Genomic DNA, 22,952 nt, shown 5'->3' on the forward strand with positions numbered 1-22,952 from the left:
CGCTAAAAAATATTTTTAAAAAAAAAAACACACTCTCTGTGCATGGCATATTATTGTCATCACTTACAAATTAAATTTAACAGATTACCTATCACAAGGAAGCGCATAATATGTCCTCCATGTGCGCACGGTGCGTAACGTGCCCACCTTGCGTGTACGGCACTAACTGCGTAAAGTGGGCGCGCGGTGCGCGAAGCGCACCGCGTGCTCACTGTGCGCGCACGGTGCGCGAAGCGCACCGTGCGCGCACGGAACGAACTGCGTTAAGTGGGTGCGCACGCCACGAATGGCGTAAAGTAACTTAGCATTTAAAAAACCGTACAAATTCACTGAAAAAACCATAGGTTTCACACACGTTATAGTTAGGAATTAGCATTTAAAAAACCTTGCTAATTCACTGAAAAAACCATAGGTTTCACACATGTTATAGTTAGCTGGAAATTTTACTGATAAAAAACCAATGAAATTCCCCCGTTATAGTTACTGTAGGCAACTATAACTCACGCGACCGTAATCCTCTGCTGATGACATATGTGTCTTTATGAAAAAAAAAAATTTGTAATATATGTATAGCTAAAATTTAATGGAAGAAGACATGGGCAAATAAGTGTCTAAATACAGTATTAGCATCAGCAGAGGATTACGGTCGCGTGAGTTATAGTTGCCTACAGTAACTATAACGGGGGAATTTCATTGGTTTTTTATCAGTAAAATTTCCAGCTAACTATAACATGTGTGAAACCTATGGTTTTTTCAGTGAATATATATATATATATATATATATATATATATATATATATATATATATATATATATATATATATATGTATTTATCCGGATCGGAGGAGTAATGCCAGGATTGAGGACTGGTTGCGTGGCTGGGCCCAAGGAGGGCTTCATAATCGCAGACATTGGTGCGCAATATTGGTTTTGAATAAAAATGGCACTACAACCCCCATCATACATTGGACATTGTCTCATTCAGAGCAGCCCTATTGAGGGTGTGTGTCATTTCTTTAAATTTGCAATGGAGGTCGTTGCTGTTTTCAGCACGTTCTTTTCGGGACACGCCTTTGAAAAAGATGTAATATCAAAACGCTTCAGGCGCTTGAAAAGCTGCGTTATTTTACCTACCACAGAAGCTGCGTCCATACCTGCAGGATTCAGGCTGGTAACCTCCTTTACTCCTCGTGTGATACTCGATGGGCCACCATATGTTTTGGAATGTATTTATATGTATATATACACACACTCACATGTGTATGCTTATAAATATATAGATATGGATATATATATATATATATATATTCCCAAACCTTCTTAAACAAGGTCTCAGGGAGATGGAAACGCGTTGGTTGTGTGGTGGAATTATGCCCGAGAAATAATGGAAAAACTGGATTAAAGCTTTGAAATGTTATTCATGAGTGCGGTCCGTTCTTCTGTTTAAGAAGGTTTAGGAAACTATGTACTATTTATCCTCTTGAATATTTTGGAGTCATAATATATGTATGGTGATTATTCAAATGCACAGTATAGATGATGTTGGGTTAAATATAATTACTTTGTTTGCATTACGTTTTAGATGCCCCTGATGAAGGGATTTTTTATCCTGAAATGCATTGGGTTCTTTTTAAATAAACATCATGATATGTGGAACCTACCTGTGCCTTGGAGTTTGTTTGAATATCTTCACAGCAGAAAGTGTATGGATAAAACTAATCGAAGTAACAGTAAAATAAAGGATGAAGATTAAAAAGGATACAAATAAAAAATGTGTAAAAGGAAGATAAACACGGTTGAATTTAATTCATTGGATTCGTACTGAGTTCATGGCTGTGCAACTTGGTGGAACCTGTAAAAAGTTTCCCCTTGATTTGTTGGGAAACTATGACACATCTTGGCTCTGCCATGGAGCTTGCACCGCTTTGGAGGCACCAAGATATCCAGCAAAAGTGAGCTGACAAGTGGAAGGATATATATATATATATATATATATATATACACACACACACACACACACACACACAGACTCACATATATAGAAGTTTCACTTCCCTTATAATACTTACCTTGCGTGGTAAATGCGTGCGTGGTGAAGGCATCTGTGTGGGAAAGGCTTCGTGGAAAAGGCATGATTAGTAAGGGCATGTGTTCTATTGACATACAACCCTATTCAACAACAGGGTAAAATAATACACTAAAAATAAAACACTATAATAAGCAACAATTAAAAATAGGGTCCCGAGTTATAAAACAATGTGCAAACTGCAAGGCTTCCTCGAATGTAACACTTATAAAAGGTAAGCCCTTGAGTCATCTGTTTGACGGATGCTTCTGTACTGGATCGACACAACACATGTTCACGCACATTTGTAAGAGGGAGTTGTGTGAAGCAGAGATGATCTCTATAAGTGCACAGTCTACTGTGTCCTTGTACTCTATTAGGAAATGTTTTTGAGGTGTTTTCTTAAGTGCTAACACAAGACCCTTCTCAGTCACAATTGCAAGAGAGGTCTGCACTTGTTGTCGATTTCAAGTAATTGACTCCATGACACCCTGGATGTTGAACTGCCTTCACACCCTGACGACTCCTAAATAACACAAATTAGATCCAAAGACCTAACTACATGTCGCATAACTCAGAAAGTAAGACATCACATATAATGGCAATAAAGGTGGAGATGGATTAAATACAGAACATGCCATGAAACACTACACTCTCTCTCTCTCTCAAATTCCCTTTGTGTCTGCTGCACTTACAAAGAGACTCAAAAGAGTGTGGGGGCAGGATTCAGTATGAAGGAGAGAAGGAACATGGTGTCAATGACCATATCACCTGCACTCTCTTGCTTCCAAAGTCTGGATTATCACTCCCTCACAGACATAGCCCACTCTCCATTCACAGGGAACATTTCCCACCTGTCAAGGCTCCCAGGGTGAGGTAGAGGTGCAGCAAGGAGTTTCCAAATGAAGCCAGCACAGTTCCCAAGAAGGCGAGGACCCCTCCGGCCATCACCACCGCTCGCTCCCCATACTGTATGCTGAGGGCACTGCCAACCGGACCTGAAGCAATAGGGAGGAAAAGGTACACTGGAATAAGTAGGGGCAGGGCCGGCTTCAGCACTGGCGGCGCCCGGTGCAAGAATCTTTGTTGGCACCCCCAATGACCTCCTCTTCCATTGATTCCCTCACTACCACCCTTTTACAGTGCCCCTCTAGCCTCCATAGACATTGCTTCTCTCATGCTTTTCTATCAAGGTTTCATAAAATGAGTTTCTGTGAACTGCCTCTAAGAGGATGGATAAAGCTTTACAGAGAGATTATGCATAAAAAAGGTTGTGCGTCAGACAAGGATTTAGAACCTATTGTTATTATCATAGGAACTGGGTACAATATATATGTTTCAGTGCCATTCTGAATATTCTGTAGCTTTATGGGGGGCTTAGAGTGGATGTCCAAATAGATGTGATTACAATAGTGAATGCATATGTAACTTAAAGTTTTCATCAGCTTGACCTAGTGGGAAAAATGCAGAGTGTGGTAGCATCTTCGCAACTGGAAGAAACAGGCTTTAGTAACACCAGCTTGGTACTGGGTCGAGGAATGTACTGATCCAGAACTGTAACTAGCATAGCTAGGGGGCTATTAATGAAGTTAGTGTCCCACAAGTTGGAAGTATCTAAGCAAGTAGGATGTTGGTTTTTTCTGGATGAATCTCTAAGGATTTTGAGCTCAATCACTAATGGAACACCCCCAGAGCTGGAGGGAGCCCCCTGCACAGTAGAACTCCTCCCCCCTTTGAAAGGCCAACAAGACCTGAGTGTCAATCGCAGACATGAAGGGAACTCCCATTATATGCAACAGATGAGCCAATGGCTTTAAGTACAGGTTCAACAGCAGGGGCAAGAGTGACAACCCCATAACACTGGTCTATTGGGAGAGGTGCAAAGCCCACCTTCACTGTCTCTGTTAAGAAAGACTGAATCCACTCCAGCACATGTCTTCCAATCTCACTTCAGCCAGGAAGATCAACGTTAATGTCATGAGTAACTGGACCCTGCTGTCTCTGATCCCTCTCTAAGTCTTGCCCTCATGTTAAATATTTGAGGTTGCATCTCTGGCAAGAAAGAGAAAGACTTCTATTGTTTTTGTTGCCTTTCATTATTGTGCATGTAGTATATAAGTAACAAATTACCCCAGCCATACATTATTGCACATCATCTAGGAGCTCTATGACCATACAGATGAACGAGACCAAAAGGTCCTGGACTCTGAGGTGACTTGCAGTACCCTTTAATGTTTGGTAGGGGGTATTTTATTTCCTGTAATGCATGGATATACCATAACGCTTCCTACAAACTACTTAGGGGATATTATCAAGCACGGCGTTAAAATTATCACCGCTTTAGCGGCAGAAAACTGCCGCTAAAGCGGCGATAATGGGCTTGATAATATGCCGCAGAGAATTCCAATAGAAGCCCATGTTGACGCCAGAACATGGGCTTCTATGGCAATTCTCAAGGGCTAAAGCAGCGATAATTTTAACGCCGTGCTTGATAATATGCCCCCAAATTCTTTGGAGTTTTGCTTTTATGTTGATTGCCGACATGAATTATAAAAGCAGAATCTGTACTGTGAAATTAAACACACCCAAAAGCAGTTAGAATGTTTGCTCAAATATATTAGAATCAGTTTATTGTAAATTAAATTGAGAAAATGCTGTGGCTTAGGTAGTGTAGATGCATGTAGAGATTATGTGGTTGCAGAGAAGATCTATAGCATAAAATAAATAAGCATGCCGTCCTAAATAGTTTGTTATACTGATCACTTTTTCTTCTTTGAACAGTATATCAGAAGAATGAAAAGTCAGTTCTTGGTTTCCTTCTTTAACCTACAGCTGTAATTATGTTTTATGGCATGCCTTTCCTGTTGACCTCTCGCTCTGCCAGAAGGCACTGTGATATCAGAACTCAACTGCTAACTGATTACAATTGAGCAGCTATGTCATTACAGGTGATATATCAACTGGCCTATAATAAGGAACATGGGGGCTGATTTAGAGTTTGACAGATTGGTTATTCCATCACAAACATCACAAACGTGATGTCTCCCATCCACGTATTACAGGTGCCGGAGGATAGAATGCACTTGGAATATGGCAGACAGAATATCCGTCACGTTTGTGATGAAGTTACCTGTCCACCGAACTTTTAGTCAGGCCCCAAGAGATGAGCTTTAATACTAAGATTGCAGGCTCCCATGTATTATATTTTAATGGTTTGTATTAAAAGACTTTTATAAACCAAATCACTGACTGGACAATCAGTTGTTAAGGGACAGCCATTAGTTTACTGTTTTCAGAGTGTCTAACCTCACACCACTGGATCAGGGGTATGTGCAAGTGCCTAAAGATGAGAGCCTAAGCAGAAATACAAAATTGCATGTAAATTCAGAGAACCCACATAGAAAAATCTCACATTGAAAAATCCACATGTAGGGAAATCCCACATAGGAAAATCCACACATGAAAATCATAAAGGTTTATTTAAAATTTGAGTTTCATTCCAGAAGGCAAACAGCAAATGGTTAATTCAATTAAAAACACTCCAAATGTGTAAAAATATGTATCTGCATAGGTAGTGGAAGCTGAGCCATAACCTAGGAAATAGTCAGAACCAATTATGATTTAGCACAACTCAAATATTGAGTCAAAAAGCATTTTGTCATAAGGATAACTCACTAGAAAAAATCATAGAAAATATTCTACTTACACATAAATGAACAGACTAAAACATGGTTCTGCTCCCTAAGCAGAACTGGGAAACATCTTGCTTGCACCCCAGTGGAACATTTTTATGTGTTTTCAGACACAGGAATCATACGGTCAGTATGGTTTGAGGTAAAACATACATCAAACTATCCGAAAGTAAAACAGAAAACACGTGACATGATGAAATTACTTTTGTTTTACACATCATGAATAATAATACATTGTGCCCTACAACAGAAAACAAAAGCTCATTCAAAATATAAACAACACCTCCATTCTGTCAGAGGACATGGCTTCTGTGGTATCTTGTAGCTATGTATCTATTCAATAATGCGAATAGCGATTCTTACTGCTCATCAAACCAGATTATTGCTGATAAGCCTCCCTTCTTAATCCTAGTATTAGTGGGTACAAGTAGAATCCCTACCACTATGCACTCACCCAGACCACCTGCTCAATACACTGCCATTCAAACGTCACATACTAAAAATGATTCTCCCTGCCTATTATCTTGCATGCTCCTTAACTGCAGATCCGCTGTTCAACACACTACACATATCTCTGAAATTACACTCAAGGGCAAAATAGACATTGCCTTTCTCGCTGAATCCTGGCTCAATGACCACTCTACCCCCATTCTAGACCTGCATCTCCCACTGGGATTCAGCATAATCAGGCAAGACAGACCTATAGGAACAGGAGGTGGACTAGCTATCATTCACAAAGAAGAAATACAGCTCTCTGTTTTAAAATCTGCTGAATGCTCATTCTTTGAGTACATCAGAGTCAAACTTAAAGTCGAAAGCTTCTCTCCCTTTAAATTACAAACCATCTACCACCCAGAAGAGCTAACCAACCTAATTACATGATTCTCCTTAACGGACACGAATGACGTGTTCTTGGGCGACTTCAATATTCACTGGGACAACCCTGATGACACTACAGTCCAGAAAATCACCGACCTTGAAATAAGTGATCTTAAATAACTCTGCAATGAACCTACACACATCAAAGGATCCACTGTTGACAGGATTATCACCAAAAATGACCTGGTCTCACTTAAATCAGTATTACCCATTGACTGGTAAGATCACCACCTCATATTGATTAACATTAATACACGCATCAGATCCCAGCCAACCCTAACTTAACCCAAGCACTGGACCAGGAACATCAAACGAGTCCCAATAATGGAACTGAAAGCCAGGATCAGTACCCAACTACAGCGTCACACTCCCAGCCACAACGTCGAGGACCACATGACACACTTTAACACGGCTATAACAGAGGTTCTTGATCAAGTAGCCCCATTGAAACTAAAAAGATTGAAGCCTATCAAATCGAAATCTTGGTTCAACGCTGATCTTAACAACGTGAGACAACAATTCAGACTTGCAGAAAGGAAATAGAGACAGGTTTAGGTTTACGGATTTATAGAGCGCAAGGCTACCCACAGGCATCCCAGCGCTATAACAGGGAAGGGAAACTATCTGGTGTGAGAATTAGGGAAACAGCCATGTTTTAAGTTTCTTTTTAAAAGACTGTTCATTTTCAATCAATCGCAACTCTAGGTCCATACTGTTCCAGAGTTTGGGCAGCGGATTTGAGAACGATCTTCCACCCCACCTTTACCTCTTGATTCTAGTAATGTTCATCTAGAAATTCAACCCTGATATGAGACAACGGCGGGGTGAATAGTGGGAGATCAAAGTTCGTAGCATGGTGGGGCCTCTACCATACATGGCTCTGTGTGCCAGGCAGTGGGACTTGAATTTAATCCTGGCCTGAACAGGAAGCCAATAAGCCAATGTAGCTCCCTCAAGGATGCTCTTACTGACTGATGCCTGGGTATCTTGAGAAGCAGTCTAGCATATCAGTGGCATATTTGGTATAACGAGTTGCCATAATCTCAAAACTACCAAGGCTTGCACCACCGTCCTTGAGTTCTCTGGGAGTAGATGCAGAATTTTCCTAATTATCCGGAGGAAACCAAAGCAGGTACTCGCCAGTTTTTTGGCTTGCGTCTCCATGGTTAAATTCTGGTCGAGTCACATACCCAGATTTTTTATGGAGGTTTTAGGGGTGGTGGGGACCCCAATTTACTGGCCAGGGGATCTCTGAGCGTGGGCTAAAACTGCTGCACAAAATCATAAGCTTGGTTTTATCTCCATTCAGCTTAAGACTACAGTCAGCCATCCATGTTCCTATTTTTTCCAGGCAGGGGGTTAGTTGCCTATGGTTGGAATTAAGGGTATCAGCAATCGAAACCACTAGTTGGGTGTCATCGGCATATGACACAATTGAGAGTCGAAACTCCTGTACTATATGAGCCAATGGGCTCATATAAATATTAAAAAGGGTCGGGCTCAGGGAGGATCCCTGAGGTACTCCCCAAGGGGCTGAAAAGGTGTCTGACAAAATGCCGGCCTCCATACACTGAAAGGATCTATCGCTCAGGAACGAGGCCACCCAATGATTGGCTGTACCTCTGATCCCAATATCTTTGAGCCTGTTGACAAGGATTTTGTGATCTACTGCAGTGGTTCCCAAAGTGTGCGCCGCGGCACCCCGGTGCGCCGTGATTAGAAGCCAGGGGCGCCGCGCCGCCTCGCAGGATGTGGGAGATTGCAGCCGCAGCTCAGATACCCAGCAGCATTGGAGACGCACAGCGGGATGGCAACACTCACACCTTCAGCCCCGTCATGAGCTGTTAAGTCGTGTTTGAAGGTGACTGAGAGGGAGGGGCTGCAGCTTCGGTCGCAGGGGCATCTTTTCAGATGCAAACAACCCTGAATGCGTCGTGTCATGTCTCTGCAATTTAGAGGGGCCTCACACATTCCCTTCCTGCCCAGGGCCATAAAAATCGTAGAACAGGCCCTGATTACACCGAGGCAGCACGTGGTTCTCTCCACAGAGTTTAATTAATATTACTAAATTGTAAGAAAACCTCGGTTCTTCAAACATGCAGTCTAAAGTGTAATAAAATAAAGACATGGCACAATCGCACCCACACTGATTAACAAAGTATGGAGGACAATCCGTTAAATCAGTTCTCTTGGAGTATCTCCTTTAAGTACTGTACATCACAGTGGGGATGGCAAAACTAACATTTTTGACAGAGACCCTGTCGTCTCGTTGTCTTGTCCAGGAGGGGGTGAGGAGCCCTACCCCACCCTGAAAGAGACAAAGATGATACTAGAATACTGCATGCCCACCCCTGTGCCCACCCTGGTGGATCCTGTTCCCCCTCATGTGATGGCTCCTGCCCCCCCGTGATGGCTCCTGTCCTCCTGTCCCCCCCATGTGGTGGCTCCTGTCCCCCCCCCCAAACCTGTGATGGCTCCTGTCCCCCCCCCCCGCCCCCCCTATGGTGGATCCTGTCTCCGCTCTGGGTGGTTTCTGTCCCAGTCCTGGAATGGCTCCTGCAGCGAGGGTGAAGTTCTTGATGGGCCTCTTCTCAAAAAGGCTCAGCTCAAAATTAATATGAAAAGGTGAGCAAGTGAGTAAGTGAAGGGATGGGTGGATGGCTGGATGAATTAGTGAAAGGGTGAATGGATGAATGAAAGATTGAATAGATGGAGAATGAGAGGATGGATGGATGGATGAGTGGGTGGAAGGATGGATGAGAGAAAAGGTAAATAGCTGGATGTATGGGTCGAAGGGTTGCTGGATGGATAAAAGGGTGGATGGATGAGTGAAAGGATGGATGAGTGAAAGGATGGATGTGTGAAAAGGTGGATGATGAGTGAGTAAGTGGGAGGATGGAGGTGTGAAATTATGGATGGATTGATGAATTTATAAGTGCAAGGGTGAATGGATGGATGGATGAGTGAAATGGTGGATGGATGGATGGGTGAGTGAAAGGGAGGGTAGGCGGACAAAAGGATGAATAGATGAGTGAAGGAGTGAAAGGATAAATGGATGAGAGAAAGGATGGATGAGTGATCGGGTCAATGGATGGATTAATGAGTGGATGAGTAGATGGGTGGGTGGGTGGATGGATGGAAGGATGGCTAAGTGAAAGGGTCGATGGAGAGAGAAAGGGAGGATGGATGGATGACTGAAAGGGTGGATGGGTGGAAGGATGAGTGACTGGGTGGATGGATGAGTAAGTGAAAGGATGGCTGGATGGGTGAAAGGGTAAATGGCTGGATGGATGAGTGAATGGATGGATGGGTAGAAGAGTGGATGGATGCGTATACAGATGGATAGGGTGAAAGGGTGGATGGATTGATAATGGATGGATGAGTGAAAGGATGGATGAAGGGATGGATGAGTGAAATGATAGCTGGAAGGATACATGATGAATAGGTTTGCTAATGGTTGAATATGTTTGGATATGGCTGGGCTTACTTATATACTACTGCGCGACCTCCTCTGATGTGTCTGTAAAACTTACCTATTGTCCTGACACCGCGCCTTTTAGAACTGCACCAGCAGGACCCAGCACACTTAAAACACTGGGTAGAGGGGATCTGGTGAGCCATCTTTGGTTCATCAGAGCCCACCCCATGTAAACTTCTTGTAACGCCACATAGCTCCTTGAGCCTTTCTCTAGCAATTGAGATGTACTTTATAAGATCTTTTTGATTGCAAATAAAGTTTTATGATGGTGATGGCTACTCTCTGAATCCTTCATCACGTCTAGGCTTGATTCTTCATGTAGACCAGTGGTTCCCAAACTGTGCGCCGCGGCACCCCGGTGCGCCGGTAAAAAAATGGTGGGGAGCCACGGCCAACTGCCAAGTGGGTCAAGGGAGCCATGGGTCAAAAAGTTTGGGAACCACTGCCATAGGAACTGTGCAAAAGCATTCCCCTCTTAACAATCAAAGGCATTTTATATATTTATAAGTTATATATAGCGCTAGCTAGACCCGAAGGTATCAGAGAGCTTTACATGAAAGAAACAGAAAACATAGCATTACATAGGAAACATCAGTGAGCCATTGTCTAACGTAGTTCTGCGTATGACGCACACAACGTATACATTCGAGAACAGCCTTAAACAGAGATGGGGAAAAACAGTAGCAGGAGAGGTGTGATTCCAGTATGCGGATTCGTTTAGGACGGTCTAAATTAGCATAGCAACTTAATAAGAAGTTGAACACAGTAAAAAAACAGCTGTCATAAGCGGTCAATTCTTGGTGAAGTGAGCTAACGGAGCATAGTTTGGTTGGTGAGAGAGGTATGGTGTTTGTTGACAGGAACGAGTTTCAGGTCCCTTTTGAAGCAGGAGAGGGTGGGGTTGCAACAGAATCCTCTAGGGAGAGCGTTCTATATCCTAGGTGCATTTCCAGAGAAGGAGCGAGCCTGGGTTGTTTTCCTTTTCGGTTTAGGAGGGACAAGAAAGAGTGAGTTGGAGCTTCACAGTGTTCTGGCTCTTCCAGCTGTCGTTAAGTTTGTTGTCCAAATAGTTTGGTGAATGTGTGTAAAGGGCTTCGTTTGTGATGCAGGCAGTTTTGTAAATATATCTTCCTTCAATGGACAACCAGTTAAGGGACTTGAGGGCTGGAGTGATGTGTTCAAATCGTTTAACACTAGTTGTGAGATGGGCTGCTGTGTTCAGCACTGATCTTAGGGAGGTAGGTGAATTTTTGGGGTCCCTGTTAAGATGATGTTTCCATAGTCCATTTTAGAGAGAACTAGAGATTGTATTACTGTTTTAAAATCATTGTGGGTCCCTTGCTCACTTTGCCACTGGTTTCAAGCTAGCCTGGTTGATGATGGGCGTTACCCCAAAACCGGTCCGAGGATGCTTGTTTCCTGTTCAGGGAAGACCTGGCTTGGCAGTTCGGGCTGGACTGTTCCCATGAGGCACAGGGTCACGGCTGATTTGCATATAGTTGGGTCTGAACTGAGGTGGCAAAGTGAGCTAAAGAACAATGATGGATTCAACCGAGATCTGTGACTGGGGGTAAGTTTTTGAAAGGTTTCAGGGCTCAGTCCATCATCTCTTTGTGTTTGCTTTGTTTGCCCTAAGTTGGCAGGGTATTCCCAGATGTGGGTCCCTTGCTCACTTAGCCACTGGCTTCAAGCTAGCCTGGCTGATGAAGGCTGTTATCCCGAAACCGGTCCCAGGATGCCTGTTTCCAGTTCAGGGAAGACCTGGCTTGGCAGTTCGGGGTGGACTGGTCCCATGAGGCACAGGGTCAAGAATGATTTCCATATAGCTGGGTCTGAACTGAGGCAACAAAGTGAGCTAAAGAACGATGATGGATTCAACCCAGATCTGTGACTGAGGGTGAGTGTCTGAAACGTTTCAGGGCTCCCTCCATCATCTCTTTGGGTTTTCTTTGTTCTCCCTAAGTTGGCAGGGTATGCCCAAACGTGGGTCCCTTGCTCACTTTGCCACTGGATTCAAGCTAGCCTGGCTGATGAGGGGGTGTTAACCCAAAATGGTCCCAGGATGCCTGTTTCCGGTTCAGGAAAGACCTGGCTTGGCAGTTCAGGCTGGACTATTTCCATGAGACACAGGGTCAAGACTGATTTGCATATAGCTTGGTCTGAACTGAGGAGGCGAAGTGAGCTAAAGAATGATGATGGATTCAACCCAGATCTGTGACTGGTTGTGAGTATCTGAAAAAGTTTTATGGCTCCGTCCATCATCTCTTTGGGTTTGCTTTGTTCTCCCTAAGTTGGCAGGGTATGCCCAGACGTGGGTCCCTTGCTCACTTTGCCACTGCATTCAAGCCAGCCTGGTTGATCAGGGGTGTTACCCCAAAATGGTCCCAGGATGCCTGTTTCCGGTTCAGGGAAGACCTGGCTTGGCAGTTCAGGCTGGAATATTCTCATGAGACATAGGGTCAAGACTGATTTACATATAGCTGGGTCTGAACTGAGGTGGCGAAGTGAGCTAAAGAACGATGATGGATTCAACCCAGATCTGTGACTAAGGGTGAGTGTCTGAAATGTTTCAGGGCTCCATCCATCATCTTTTTGTGTTTGCATTGTTCGCCCTAAGTTGGCAGGGTATGCCCAGATGTAGGTCCCTTGCTCACTTTGCCACTGGATTCAAGCTAGCCTGGCTGATGAGGGATATTACCCCGAAACCAGTCCCAGGATGCCTGTTTACAGTTCAGGGAAGACCTGGCTTGGCAGTTCGTGCTGGACTGTCCCATGACGCACAGGGTCAAGATTGATTTTTATATAGCTGGGTCTGAACTGAGGTGTCAAAGTGAGCTAAAGAACGATGATGGATTCAATCCAGATCTCTGACTGGGGTAAGTGTCTGAAAAGTTTCAGGGCTCTGTCCATCATCTCTTTGTGTTTGCATTATTCGCTCTTGGTTGGCAGGGTATGCCCAGACGTGGGTCCCTTGCTCACTTTGCCACTGCATTCAAACTAGCCTGGCTGATGAGGGGTGTTACCCTAAAATGGTCCCATGATGCTTGTTTCCGGTTTAGGGAAGACCTGGCTTGGCAGTTCGTGCTGGACTGTTCCCATGATGCACAGGGTCAAGACTGATTTTCATATAGCTGGGTCTGAACTGAGATGTCGAAGTGAGCTAAAGAACAATGATGGATTCAACACAGATCTGTGACTGGGGGTGAGTGTCTGAAAAGTTTCAGGGCTTCGTCCATCATCTCTTTGTGTTTGCTTTGTTCACCATAAGTTGGCAGGGTATGCCCAGACGTGGGTCCCTTGCCCACTTTGCCAATGGATTCAAGCTAGCCTGGCTGATGAAGGGTGTTATGCTGAAACTGGTCCCAGGATGCTTGTTTCCGGTTCAGGGAAGACCTGGCTTGGCAGTTTGGGCTGGACTATTCCCATGAGGCACAGGGTCAAGAATGATTTCCATATAGCTGGGTCTGAACTGAGGTGGCAAAGTGAGCTAAAGAACGATGATGGATTCAACCCAGATCTGTGACTAAGGGTGAGTGTCCGAAATGTTTCAGGGCTCCGTCCATCATCTCTTTGTGTTTGCTTTGTTCGCCCTTAGTTGGCAGGGTATGCAAAGACGTGGTTCCCTTGCTCAATTTGCCACTGGATTCAAGCGAGCCTGGCTGATGAGGGGTGTTCAGGGAAGACCTGACTTGGCAGCTCAGGATGGACTGTTCCCATGAGGCACAGGGTCAAGATTGATTTGCATATAGCTTGGTCTGAACTGAGGAGGCGAAGTGAGCTAAAGAACGATGATGGATTCAACCCAGATCTGTGACTGGGGGTGAGTGTCTGAAAAGTTTCAGGGCTCCGTCCATCATCTCTTTGTGTTTGCTTTGTTCTCCCTAAGTTGGCAGGGTATGCCCAGACGTGGGTCCCTTGCTCACTTTGCCACTGGATTCAAGCTAGCCTGGCTGAAGAGGGCTGTTAGCCCGAAACCGGTCCCAGGATGCTTGTTTCCGGTTCAGGGAAGACCTGGCTTGGCAGTTCGGGCTGGACTGTTCCCATGAGGCACAGGGTCAAGATTGATTTGCATAAAGCTGGGTCTGACCTGAGGTGGCAAAGTGAGCTACAGAACGATGATGGATTCAGCCCAGATCTGTGACTGGGGGGAGTGTCTGAAATGTTTCAGGGCTCCGTCCATCATCTCTTTGTGTTTGCGTTGTTCGCCCTTCGTTGGCAGGGTATGCCCAGACGTGGTTCCCTTGCTCACTTTGCCACTGGATTCAAGCGAGCCTGTTTGATGAGGGGTGTTCAGGGAAGACCTGGCTTGGCAGCTCAGGATGGACTGTTCCCATGAGGCACAGGGTCAAGACTGATTTGCATATAACTGGGTCTGATCTGAGGTGGCGAAGTGAGTTAAAGAACAATGATGGATTCAACCCAGATCTGTGAATGTGAATGAGTGTCTGTAAAGTTTCAGGGCTCCGTCTATCATCTCTTTGTGTTTACGTTTCTGTGCTACAGCCCTGTCTGACTTCTGATTGGAAGGTACTATGAAGGTTGTAATCTTCTATATGTTGGTTAAGTTGAAGAACGCACTTCTCTATGGTTTTGGTTAGGAACGGGAGTTTGAGGATTGGTCTGAGGTTGTTGAGATCATTAGGGTCCGCCTCTGTTTTTTTCAGTATGGGAGTGATTTCTCCTAGTTGGAGGGAATCAAGTCGGAGCCTGAGGAGAGGGATGAGCTGATGATTTTTGTCCAGAACAGAGCAATGACGTGGTTGAGGTTTTGTACTATTGTGGATGGGAGGAGATCTATAGTGTGGGAGGTAGGCTTTAACCCCTTCCATGCGGCACGAATTCCGCCGCGGTGCTGACCGTTTCTTGCGCGGGCGGGCTCATGACGGAACGGTTCCGTCATGAGCACAGCTCAACCGACGCTCATGACGGAACCGTTCCGTCATGAGCATGGAAGGGGTTAAGTTTAAGTTCACAATTATATTATTTCTGTCATGAGTTTTAAATCAGAGCAATTGGCATTGTTTTTCAGTTGGGTGAGATCATGGTTGTCCTTAGTATAATATAGGTCCATTTGGTTGTTAGTGAGTCTATTGGAGCATGTTAGGAGGGAAAGCAAATATGTGACTTTGGTGAAGGATTGTTCGCTTTTTGTGACATTATCAATGAAGAAGCTGTCAATTTCTTTGCAATGTTCCTTAGTGGCTGATATTTCATGAGTGTTTGATAGAGAGGTTTAACTTTTCAAAATTTTGAAGAGCTCCCTGGGTCTATTCCTGGCACGGTCCAGTTGGTTTTAAAATTAGAGGTTTTTACTCTAAAAATGTGCTTCTTGTATTACAGCTGTGCAGTTCTCAGGAGAGCTAGGTGCATTGCTGAGGGGTCTTGTCTTCGACACAGTAGAATGGAGACACCTGGTTCGGTAGCATGTGTATCTTTGAACCAGGATGGTGGGAGCACAGGAGAGTGGTGGCTGAGGTGATTATCTCCTACTTGAATGAACATTATCTGTTAAAATACTTGGAGCTCCTACATCATTTCATTAACGATGGCTTGATGGTGAAGATCGGACTGCACCGACTCCATGGTAACATCACATCAGCTCACATGTCACATTTCAACACCGGATCTTCTGAAACACTGCAATTAATGCTTGTTTCTGATTCTTAATGGTGAGTGGGCTAGGGTGCCCTCATCGTGTTACAGGTACTATTTTCTTTTATTTGTTGTACTCCTTCTCGTGCTCCGGTGTGTGAGCAGACTCCCTTACTTGTCCTCATACTCAAGTGCGTGAGCGGATTCCAGCTGCGGTTCAGGCTTTGTCTTCCCATCGCATCACACCGCAACCTACGTTTCTTCACAAGTGTTTGACAACAAGCTCAACTTCCCAAATAAAATAGCCTCACTGTTGACGTCCTCACATTTGTGGAGCCATTTTGTATGTTTGGCCAGCGTTGCATTGTATATCAAGCATTTTAAGTGTTTCAGTGAGTTAGTGAGTTGAAAGATAGCGGCAGTGTGTTCGGCACACCTTTTTCAGTTCCTCCTAGTACATTTACTTAATTTCTTTAAATTGTGCAGTGAAGGATATCGGCAGGTGATGTGTGTTCGGTGACGGGCACACCTACTTTGGTGGCATTTGGTTTCACAGTGAAACACTGGCAACAGTGTGTTTAGGGCAGTGTGTTCAGCGATGGGCACACCTACATCTATTCCTATACGCTTCAGATTGGGATCAAGCTGTAGTGAGCAAGTAACAAGTGCTGACATACAACATTTGCATTTTGTTTGCTTTTGAGTAATTTGATTATTTCTTTAATATCTGCAACATATGTGTGTGTTGACATCATGCAAAACATCACTCCACCTCCTTTCTTTTTGATGAACCCAGGGAATCCTCTGATTCCTTGGGAGAAATGAAAGTGCTAGAGTTTGTGGCAGGTCCTTAAGTGTGGAACGTAAGATGTCTTAGCATATGCAATGTTTCAGGTCAGATGGCCAAGAAGTTTTTGAACATTTGTCTGAATTGTCACCTGATTTAAGTGCCAATTTGAATGACTATGACATTTTTATAAAAAAAACTGGATTTACATTACTTATCAAAAGTTTCAAGAGCATTAAAAAGGTATCAAATTGGTAAGCTTATGCATAGGTCTGGGGAATCTGTGGAAGAGTATGTGAGTACTTTGAGAAATTTGGCCTCAACCTGAAGTTTTGGTGCTAGTAATGAAGAAAGATTGAGTGATCAATTTATGCTAGGTTGTAGCTTTGAGAAAGCTAAGGAAAACGTTTGGCAAAAGGATGATCCTTTAGTTTGTTGTTACCATTGCTAAGATGCATGAACAAAGTTTAGCATGTGTAGATGTAATAAAAAAAGGAAGCACTAATGAAAAGGAGGATATGGTATAACCGGTCCCCTCGCATACGAAATGTAATTATCAAAGCACAAGTCAAGAAGTTAAAAAAGAGGTTGGGAAAAATGCTAAGAAAACTCAAGGGAAGTGTTTTAGATGTGGTGAATATGGTCACTTTCCCAATTTTACAGATTGTGTGCAATGGAAGCCCATATGCAAAAAGTGCGGGAAGAAGGGACAATGTGTCAAAATGTTTTAGGAGTTCTGATAGTAGAAACTCTGTTCGTAACAAAAAAAAGATTAGTAAAGTCACTTATGAGAGCTCTAATGATTCTTTAGGCGAAGAGATTTTTTAAAGGTTCAAGATGGTAAAGGCCCTTGGGAGATAGTTCAAGTTGAAGGCATATCAGTTATTTCTTTATTTATTTGCGGATTTATACAGCGCATAGCTGCCCCAGCGACGGGGCGTCCCAGTGCTACCCAGGTGTAAGTGACTAGAGACGGTCCAGAAAAGGAATGATTGTTACGCTGGGAAGAGCGAGGTCTTTATGGCTTTATGGAATGCCAGGTGGTTCTGAAGTCCTCTAATAGAAGAGGGAAGAGAGTTCCAGAGTTTGGCCGCCAAAACCTGAAAAGAGTGACCGCCAGCTCTGGCTCTTTGAACTCGGGGGATACAAGCTAGCCCTTGGTCAGTTGAATGCAGGAGTCGACTCGGAAAATACGGCACTAGCATGTTGGCTACAACCGGAGGTGTTTGTTGAGTCAAGATTTTATGAGCGACACAGAGTGTCTTGAACTCTATTCTTCTATCTACTGGTAGCCAGTGTAGCTTAGGTAAAAGCTTAGACACTGAACATGATTTCGGGAGTGCCAACAGAGTCCGAGCTGCCGCATTTTGTAATCTTTGAAGGTTTTGAATACAGGATTTGTTTGCACCTAAATATAAGGAGTTGCCATTATCTATCTAGCCTGGATAGAATCGTGGCCTGTAGGATGGTCTGACGAATATTAGGGTAAAAAAAACAAGCAAAGGTTTTAACCCTCTCAGAAGCCCAAAACAAGTCCCTGCGACCGACTTGGATTGAGTGTCAAAGGAGAGACCTCTATCAATACAGAATCCCAGGTTCTTAACAGCCTCCTTTGGTAAGGGTGCAGGTTTTAATTTGTCTGGCCACCATTGCTCTGACCACATGTCGCTATCTCTCCCAAGCAAAAGTATTTCTGACTTGCTTGCATTTAACTGCAAGCAGTTTGCTGTCATCCAATCAGCGATCACCAGCATATCCTCCTTAAATTTGATGAGGTTATTTTTGCATTTCTTAGAAAAAGCGATAACTAGTTGGGTGTCATCGGCATAGGATACCAATGACAACCCTCTGCTTCTAGCTGCTACTGCCAGGGGTTGTACATAGATATTTAAGAGCATGGGGCTCAGTATTGAACCCTGTGGCACACCGTGTTTGATGGCATACTCCTGGGAGTGGAAAGGTGGCACAGTGACCTGGAAGGTTCTACCCTCCAAGAAAGATCGAAACCAGGCTAAGGCCAGACCCTCAATCCCTATCTCCCGTAGCCTGAGTAGTAATATCTCATGGGACACAGCGTCAAAAGCAGCACTTAAATCAAGAAGAATCAAGGCCGCGGAGTTTCCCTTGTCTAGGCTGCTGCAGATTTCCTCGATCACCGCCATCAGAGCAGATTCGGTGCTGTGGCGGGATCTGGAGCCATTTTGCAAGGCATCCAGAATTTCATTTTGCTCTACAAACTCTGTAAGAATAGTATTTACATGAGATTCCGTGGCTTGAGCCAGGAAAGGGAGATGGGAGATGGGGCGGTAATAACCCGGTTCAGATGGTTCTAAAGATGGTTTCTTTAAAAGAGGAGCTACTTTAGCATGCTTCCAGGCAGATGGTAAGGACGCTGAGGACAGAGACAGATTAATCAGTTCCCTGGCCACTGGTAAAATTATGTTGTGAAATTGACGAAACTGAGCTGGTCTCAAAGAGTCAACTGAAGAGCCTTATTTGATTTTCAGATTGGATTCAATCTCAGTGAGGAATAGTTGAGGAAAGGAACACAGTGTATTGTTTTCCATAATAGGGCCACTATCCTCATGCCTTTCCCCAGGTCAGAAGCAACAGTGATCAAAGGGAAGCTTTTGTAAATTTGCCCCACCTTGTGCACAAAATATCCAGCCAATTCATCACACTGCGTGTTTGAGGTGATAGGTGAATCAGCTTTCGGGCTGGATCATTTCATGACCTTAAGAAGGGAGAAAATCGTTTTAGGGGGATTATTACTCTCCAAGATTTTATTAGCGATGTACTCTGCTCTGGCTCTCTGGACAAGTTTATGGTATGTCTTAATTGATTTGCGGTATTTATTTTTAGCTTCTGTATCGTAAGCGCGCCTCCAGGCCCGCTCTAGTTGTTTACAGTTTTTTTTTGCTTTACTCAAGGATTCATTAAATCAAGGATTGGATTGTTCTCTTTTCTTTTTTGAGCTAAGTTTAGCAGGGATACAGCTGTCCAGAGCTGTCTCTATGCTCAGTCTCTAAGCTATTTGATTCGGGGGAAAAGGTTGTGCTTATTCCAAAGGATTTTATTTCTAAAGAAACTTGCGTGGCAAGGTCAAGTTATTTAAACCTGATATTTGTCCAAAAGGGTATGGGGGCCAACCCATCAACATGTTGGGGTACTTTAATGGGTCCATACAGTTTAAGGATAAAGTAACTGCAGGAAAGGTATATGTCCCCATGAGAGGTGATCCCTCATTAGGTGGTATCAGCAGAGGGATCGGAATGTATATCTTGATCCTAATGCCAATCCATCAGTCAGATTAAAGCAAGTTGAACAGATAAGTGCAGTAAGTGATACAAAGACTGCAAATGATAATAAGACACATTTTGAATAAGAATTTCCTGAAGTCTTTCAGACCAAATTAGTTTGCTTAAAGGACTATGTGTAAATTATTAAAGTGAAGAAGGGTGCAAAACCTATAGTGAGCAAAATCAGGGGAGTACCTTTAATAGTTAAGGACAAGATAAGAGTAGAACTATACAAATTGAAGAATTATGGCATAATTGTGGAGGTATAAACCACAGAATGACTTGCCCCTGTGGTTATGGCAAAGAAGTCTAATAGTGAGGTTCGCCTCTTTGTAGATGTTCAGGGGTTGAACAAGTGTGTCATTGTTGATCACTACCTGTTGCCCAATATCAAAGAGATCCTATCAATGTTAAAAAGGGCAAAGTGTTTTTCATCGGTGGATCTCACTTCAGCTTACCATCAACTGAAATTGCACCAAGATTCTTAAGAACTAATTGCTTTTATCACCCTGTTTGGTAATATAAATTTGTATGCATGCCGTTTGTGTTGATCTTGGCTGCTGCTGTTTCTCAATGAGTGATGGAAAGGGTTTTAAAAGGTATTTTGGGCATTAAAATCTATCAGGATGACATGTTGGTGTTTGGTAAGGACGAAGGAAACACAATAAACAGGGTGTAAGAGATTTGAACAAGATTTAGAGAAAATTATTTAACTTTAAAAGCAGGCAAATGTAAGTTCAATTTAGGTGAAATCAACTACTTAGGTCATAAACTCACATCAGAAGGCATTGAACCAAAACAAGAGTTGGTTGCAACTATAAACAATCTAGTCAGTCCCAGCTCAAAAGAAGAGCTTGTTTAAACAATGTACAGGACCCCCTGATCACACTCCAGGAAGCATGGGCTAAAGATCTGGGCAGCATTGATGATGAGGACTGGCAGGAGGCACTACAGAGCCCCAGGGAGATCGCAATACGCGCTAGATTCTGACTTGCACAGCTGAAGATTCTACACCGCATGTACTATCCCCGCACACACCTTTACTCATGGGGTAGGGTTCCATCAGCGCTGTGCGTTAGGGGATGCCAGTAAGTGGGCACCTTCTTACATATGCTATGGGAGTGCACCGAGATAGTTTGCTTCTGGAAGCAAGTTGCTGATACCATGTCCAGGGTGGTGGTTGAGATGGTCCCGATAGAGACGAAAAGGCTCCTGCTGCTGATAATCAAAGGTGACCTGGACTGGTCTATATACACTGGAATATGGCTGGCCCTGGCTGCAGGAATCACAAAACCCAACATTGCTAGGGGATGGGGGTCGCTGGCGCCTCCGCAGCTGGAGGAATGGAAACGAGACCTTGATTGGTGCCAATGGGCTGAGGAAACGATGTATAAAAGCAGGGGATGTGCTAAAAAATGGAATAGAGTGTAGGCGCCCTGGCGAAAATACAGGGGATCTGGGGTGTTTACATAGATGTGTACTGGACGGTTATCTGTGTACTGTCATTCTTGTTCCCTCATGAAAGAATTGCTATTCTTTTCTGTGGTCAACTCATGGATAGATTTATGGAATTGTCATGTATGGTATGGTCTCAAGAGCATTTGTAAATAAAAAGAATTATAAAAAAGAAAAAAAGAAAAAAAGAAGAGCTTGTTAAATTTCTGTGGATGACTGAATATTATAACAAATTAGTTGATAATTTTGCAGAGAGAATAAAGGATATGCCATTTTTTTTTAAAGAAAGGTGGAATCTTCAGGTGGAATGAATAATGTGAAGAGGAATTCAGATTAATGAAGGATTGCCTTACAAAAAAATTCTGTTTGCAGAGCTTTGAACCAGGACAAGAGTCTATCATAATGTCTGATGCTAGTTCAAAGGGTGGTTTACAAATATTGAGGCCAAGGCAAGAGAAATCGCACCTGTCACATATAGTGAAATTATTGAACGAATGTGTGCGCAGTCTCCTAATCTTCCTCACAGGAGTATACCTTCTAACAATACTACACAGGGGTGACTAGCACACACAACTTTGCTCCCATATATATGTACCCTACATCTTTGTAATATATGGGTTGCACAGTATTCATCCACATATTCTTTTTGTGTTTTAAAAAACTTGTTTTATTCAAATCTTCATAAAATCAGACTTTCTCGAGTAGCCGATGTGTTTCGTCTCTTCACATGAGACTTCTTCAGGGCTACAAAACACAAGTCGTATACAAACTGTTAAAATCAGAAGACAAAAAATAATTTTATTATTAAAACCAAATTTACAATACAAAAACCAGCTAATTATATATTGAGTGCATAATCATTAAAATCATATAAATTTGTTGTTGGTTTTTAGCCAATTCATCTAAAAGTATGTCAAAAAAGTGCAACCCTTTTCCCAATATTTTATGTTTTGCAAGCAAATGTCCTATTGTTGTGACACCAACAATATATATATATATATATATATATATATATATATATATATATATATATATATATATACACATGCTGCATAAGAGTTACCCCTCGGGTGGAGGCACAGCCCAGGGCAGCCTGCATCTCACCCTCACGACCTGCAAACAATCTCACCGCCGACGCGTTTCCGGCCATTCGCCCTTCTTCATGGGCGGTCTATAATTCAAATGAGATGCCAGTGGCAACCATTAGATACCCTCTTTTATTTCAATAAAATCCCAATGGAAAAGTCACAATCACAATGAATTCTGGGGCTAGTAGTTGTCTTCAATCAAAACCCCATGTGGGGTGCTGGCATACTGTCCATTTGAAAAATCTAATAAACAATTCAATAGGGGAATTTTACGTGAGTCTCTGGGATGCACATGAGGATACCCCGTACCACATGCCGTTCTTGATCCATGACGGCCGCGGTCCCATGTCAATCAAAGTGGTGGTGCCATCCGTGACTGGGGCCGGTCACTATAGTTGCTGCATGAGAGTTACTCTTCGGGTGTAGTGTAGTTCCTATATCCCTGATAGGCTCTGTGCATTGGAATAATATACACTATAGTTTTGACATAGGACTGAGTTCAGTATGTCTCTATCGAGTATTAATTACTTGTGTGTGCCAGCTAACTCAGAGGTCAGTAGAAACTTCTCGAATATACAAGAAGGGATTAGTTTCTGACAACCGCATCAACATGACAA

The 22,952-nt window shown here is 43.3% G+C and overlaps 1 protein-coding gene across 3 annotated transcripts in view; it reads right to left on the minus strand.

The window, feature by feature from the left end:
* Positions 1-22,952, minus strand: part of LOC146782859 (monocarboxylate transporter 13-like) — a 146,376-nt gene that overhangs the window by 50,400 nt on the left and 73,024 nt on the right. For all 3 annotated transcript variants that reach the window (XM_085639756.1, XM_085639755.1, XM_085639754.1), the window contains exon 2: positions 2,920-3,063. In XM_085639756.1, coding sequence (XP_085495882.1) covers positions 2,920-3,013 — 94 coding nt within the window. In that variant the 5' untranslated portion in view covers positions 3,014-3,063. The remainder of the gene's footprint in view (positions 1-2,919; positions 3,064-22,952) is intronic.

Source organism: Triturus cristatus, chromosome 12 (genome assembly GCF_964204655.1).
Source record: "Triturus cristatus chromosome 12, aTriCri1.1, whole genome shotgun sequence".
Lineage (NCBI taxonomy): Eukaryota > Metazoa > Chordata > Amphibia > Caudata > Salamandridae > Triturus > Triturus cristatus.